The sequence below is a fragment of the Ursus maritimus genome, unplaced genomic scaffold, assembly GCF_017311325.1.
Source record: "Ursus maritimus isolate PB19 unplaced genomic scaffold, ASM1731132v1 scaffold_16, whole genome shotgun sequence".
In the NCBI taxonomy this organism is placed as follows: Eukaryota; Metazoa; Chordata; class Mammalia; order Carnivora; family Ursidae; genus Ursus; species Ursus maritimus.
In genome coordinates this window covers 11,509,750-11,513,999 of record NW_024424008.1, presented here as the reverse complement: position 1 = coordinate 11,513,999, position 4,250 = coordinate 11,509,750, and the positions used below count along the sequence as shown (strand labels likewise).

The 4,250-nt window shown below is 60.4% G+C and overlaps 1 protein-coding gene across 1 annotated transcript; it reads right to left on the bottom strand.

Moving 5' to 3' along the window:
* Nucleotides 1-2,086: 2,086 nt before the first annotated feature.
* Nucleotides 2,087-3,152, bottom strand: B3GNT6 (UDP-GlcNAc:betaGal beta-1,3-N-acetylglucosaminyltransferase 6). The gene is given in 4 exon segments (XM_040630683.1): nucleotides 2,087-2,220; nucleotides 2,223-2,344; nucleotides 2,346-2,903; nucleotides 2,905-3,152. Coding segments are annotated over 4 exon segments (1,062 nt in total).
* Between the last annotated feature and the right edge of the window lie 1,098 nt (nucleotides 3,153-4,250).

The following is a 4,250-nucleotide window of genomic DNA, read 5'->3' as shown; positions in this document are numbered from 1 at the left end:
GAGATTTTGGAGGGCAGATCAATGGAACTTGGTGATGGAGCAAATGGGCTGTGAGGGAGAAGGAGAGTCTGAGGGGCATCATCACCTTCCGCCTCTTGGCGCGGACAAATCAGGGGATGATAGTGCCGTTTACTGAGCTGGGACCATGGGTGGGGGGCAGGCCCGACGTGTGCCCGCAGCACGTTCAAGCTGAGGTGACCCTCGAGGCGCTAGGATACGCATCAGGAGTTGGGTGAAGGTCTGTTGGGGATTCGGGGTAGACTCTGGGTCCTTGCAGAGAGAAAAAGAGGTTTCTCAGCCTCAGCGCTATTGACACTTTGGGTAGAGCAGTTCTTTGTTTTGAAGCAGGCCTGGAGCGCCGTCCTCATCGGCCGGGTCAGAGCTGGGTCACGGGCCCACCCATGCTCCAGTCCAGGGGAAGGGGAAGGCGAGCGCAGGCAGGCAGGGCTCAGGTGTGCTCCTCGTGGCGTCCACAGTCATCTACGCCTGGTCACAGGGCCAGGCCTCCTTGCGACGGAAGCTGGGCAGTGTAGTCTAGGCGTGCGCGGGGAGGGACAGAGGGAGGGAGTGGCAGGTTTTGGCGCACAGCTGGCCACCACTCTGCAACAGACGTGGATGGTGGCCGTGGTTGGAAGACGTTTCCTGCGAAGGGATGAGAGCTTGTGTGGACACGCAGAGGCAGGAGGAGCCCCACAAAGCAGGACACTGCATGTGCTTCTGTCCGGATGGACTCCGCCAGCGGGGAGGAATGGACCTTGTCCTGAGCGCAGGGAAGGCCTTTGGTCAGCCTCCTGACTTCCCACCCGGGCTCCTTCCTCCTTGAAGTTGTGTCCCTCCTGTCTGTCTCCCACAGCTGGGACCTTGATACACATTTCTGCCTCACCCTGAACGGGTTTCCTTGATTTTCCAACTTTGCCAAGATGGCTGACAGCTCCTGGAGGTCAGGAGCACCGCCCGATCCCCAGAGTCCTGATCACTGAGCCCCCAGCCTCCTAACTGAGGCTCACAACAGACTCCAGTCACCCCTGCACACTCCCTAATCATTGTCCCTCAAGGCTACTAAGCGGATTCCCCACCCCCGACATAGTTCCGTACAGTGACCTCCACAGGCTTTCCAAATACTGTCCAGATTTCCCAATCAGCGTCTTTCACAGTTTCACCATCACTGACCCCCATGCTGATCCCACCCTGAACCCCCAGCTTGGTTCCCCAAGGCTGACCAACCCTGAGGCCCAGACCCTGACAAGGAGCCTGTCTGTGCCCCCAGCCCCACCCCCATCCCGGGAGTAAGTGCTGGTGGGGCAGGTGTGCGTCGGCAAGGCCATTAGAAGAGGCTGTTAGCTGGGGTCCGTGAATGTGGAGGGGACCACAGCAGTAGGAGGACTGGGAATGACCGCATGGCCCTGGATCAGTCACTGTCCTCCCTGAGCCTCACTTTGCACAATGGGGAATTTGACTTCACAGACATGTTGGGGGGTGGGGGAGTGGCGGAGAGAATTGGGTGGGAGGAAGGCTGTCAGACCCCCCAGGCTCTGACTTGGTTGCTTTCCAGGTCCCAAATGTGAACTGACTTCAGGGGGAGGGGATCCGTCTGCTGACCGTCCGTCCAGCTCGCTCCGTACTCGCCTGCGGAGCGAATGATGGCAATGACTCCCGTGTACTGCACCCAGCAGGTGACGTTCCATCCTGGCTCCTCACACGTGCCTTGCTCCACGGTCCGCACTGACAGCGCAGGAGCCGGCGGCGGCCCGCTCCTAGACGGGGCGATGGGGCTGCGTCCGGAAGGTTCAACGACATGCCTTGCCCAGTGGCTTCATTCCCAGCTGTACATGCGGATCGACTGAGGAACTTAAAAAATATCCGGATGTCTGAGGACACCCCAGGCCGATATAGTCAGAAGCTGTGGAGGCGGGGACAGGACGCCCACCTTTTCCACCCCACCCAGGTGACTCCAGTGTGCAGCTGGGGATCGGGGGCCCCGAGCCGGGGGGATAGAAGGTATCCATAGCGGGGAAGACGCGTTCTCAGCTCGGAAAGCGTCACACGTGGAGGCTGCTCCCCCTCCCGCAGTCCGGCCCAGCCGTCCTCAGGAGATCCTCCGGCCGCGGCCGCAGCTCAGCCCGGGGTCGTGCAGCGCCTTCCCCATGAGCAACATCTCGTAGGGCGCGGAGCGGTGCCGGAGCACCAGCTCGCGGTACAGGCGGGGATGGAAAGAGGACTGCCAGGCAGCTGCACGTCGAAGGGCCGGATGGATGCGCTTGCGACTGCTGACGCCAGGCCCGCACGCTTCAGACACAGGGCGTCTTTGGTGGGGAGGGGCGTGGCGTGGCGGGCGGCCGTGCGCGGGGCCGGACAGCAGGAAGCCGCCGCGGTACACCGCTTAGGCCTGCCCGGCGAAGAGCTGCGGGCGCACGGACTGCTTGCTCCAGCGGTCGCGGATGGGCACCGAGCCGGACAGGAGCCGTCCCGCGAAGAGCTGGCGGTCCGGCCGCGGCGTCTCCAGGAAGGGGAGCCCGTGCACCAAGACGTCGTCGTCGCCGCCGAGCAGGAAGCGCGGGCAGCCCTCGGCCAGCCACTTGAGCAGGTGTAGGTGCTGGAGCGTGAGGTTGAGGAAGGTGAAGGCCCCCTGCAGCATGTCGCCGTGCTTGCGCGCCTCCAGCCCCACCAGCGCCGCCAGCCACCCCGCCCGCAGGGCGTCCTCCGGCTCCCGGGTGCCCAGCAGGGAGAGACGGCGCACCTGCCGCCACGTGCGGCGGATGAGCTCGCGCCGGTCGTAGTTGGCGGGCGACGACTTGACCGCCAGCGGCAGGAAGACCCCGCGGCAGCCCAAACACTTGGCCTGCGCGTCCCGGAGCAGGGGAAAGGGGCGACAGTGGCGGTACCGCAGGAAGTCTTGGATGCGCGGGCAGCTGCTCGAAGTTGACCGTGGGGTTGGCTGAGTCGTTGGCCACACCTCGGAACCCTGAGCCGAACGCCGACGGCTGTATGGCCACAGGGGCAACAGGGGCAGCCTCCGCAGAGCCATCCCTCTTCTTCTCCCGCTGGGACCTGGAGGCTTGGAGGAACCAGAGATGCAGGGCCAAGAAACTCACACCCACCAGAAGGAGGGTCAGAGTCTTGGGATTCATGGACCTGCGGCAGGGAAAAGCCATCTGTGGGGGAAACCGAGTCAGAGGTGAGCCAAGAATCATGTTTGACATCAGTGGAAGGGCGTTCTGGCCCCATCACGTCTCTCCCAGAACCAGGCCCTTCTCAACTTTGCTGCTACAAGGTCAAAGGAAATCACAATTCAAGATTACAGGGAAGCATCTCACGGCTCCCAGTCTGGAGTGGTCCGACCTTCAGAATCTGATTGTCTCCTCACGTCTCCCTGGGATGCCACCTAGGCCAAGCAGACTCACGTCAAAGTCAAAATTTTCATTTCCCCGTGGATTCATATCCTGCTTTTCCACTTCAGTAAATGGTACCACCAGCCACCCAGTTGCTCCACCCAGAAGCCCTGACTCTCTCCCCCCTGGACTTATATCCGGGCTCCATATCCTGGAGTCTCTCCATGCTTATTCCCTCCTCTCCATCCCTGTCAGCCCTGACTCTCTCTGATCTATTCCCCCCTTCCACCTTAGTCAAGGAAGCATGAGGTGATAGCACCGGACTCAGACCCAGGTCAGATTCTGGTGTCCCCACTTCCGCGTATCCTCTTGAACAAGTCACTTCCGATCTCTAGGGCTGAGTGTTGTTTGTAAGAAAGGGCTAGTAGCTTCCTACTTTGCAGGGTCGTTGAGAGCATTAAATGAGCATAAAGTAGCCAATCTGCGAGTGACACTGATATTATGACTTCTTCCACTTCCTCTGGCCCCACTTCTTTTTCTTCCTGCCTGGCATTATTTTCTGTTCCCCAGACATGCCAGGTCAGGCCCTCTTCGCTGTGTATCTAACTCCTGCACCTGCCCAGCGGCCCCTCGAGCCCTGCTCTCGTGACAATCCTTGCAAGATGAACTCCAGATCGCAACAGCCTCTCTTGTATTTGCTCCCTGCGAAATTCCTTCGCACTGGGTCCTGTCCTTCTTGAAACACACTCCACTCTGTTTCAGAGATGCCACTCTCTCCTGCCTTCCTCCTCCCTCTCTAACCATGTCTCTCAATTCCCTGTGCTCATTTCCTCCTCTCCACCTAGCGGACGTCCTCATCTCCGTCCAAATGCAGCAGTAATTCTTGTCTCAAGGAAACTTGCATTTACTTTGATAGAGCTG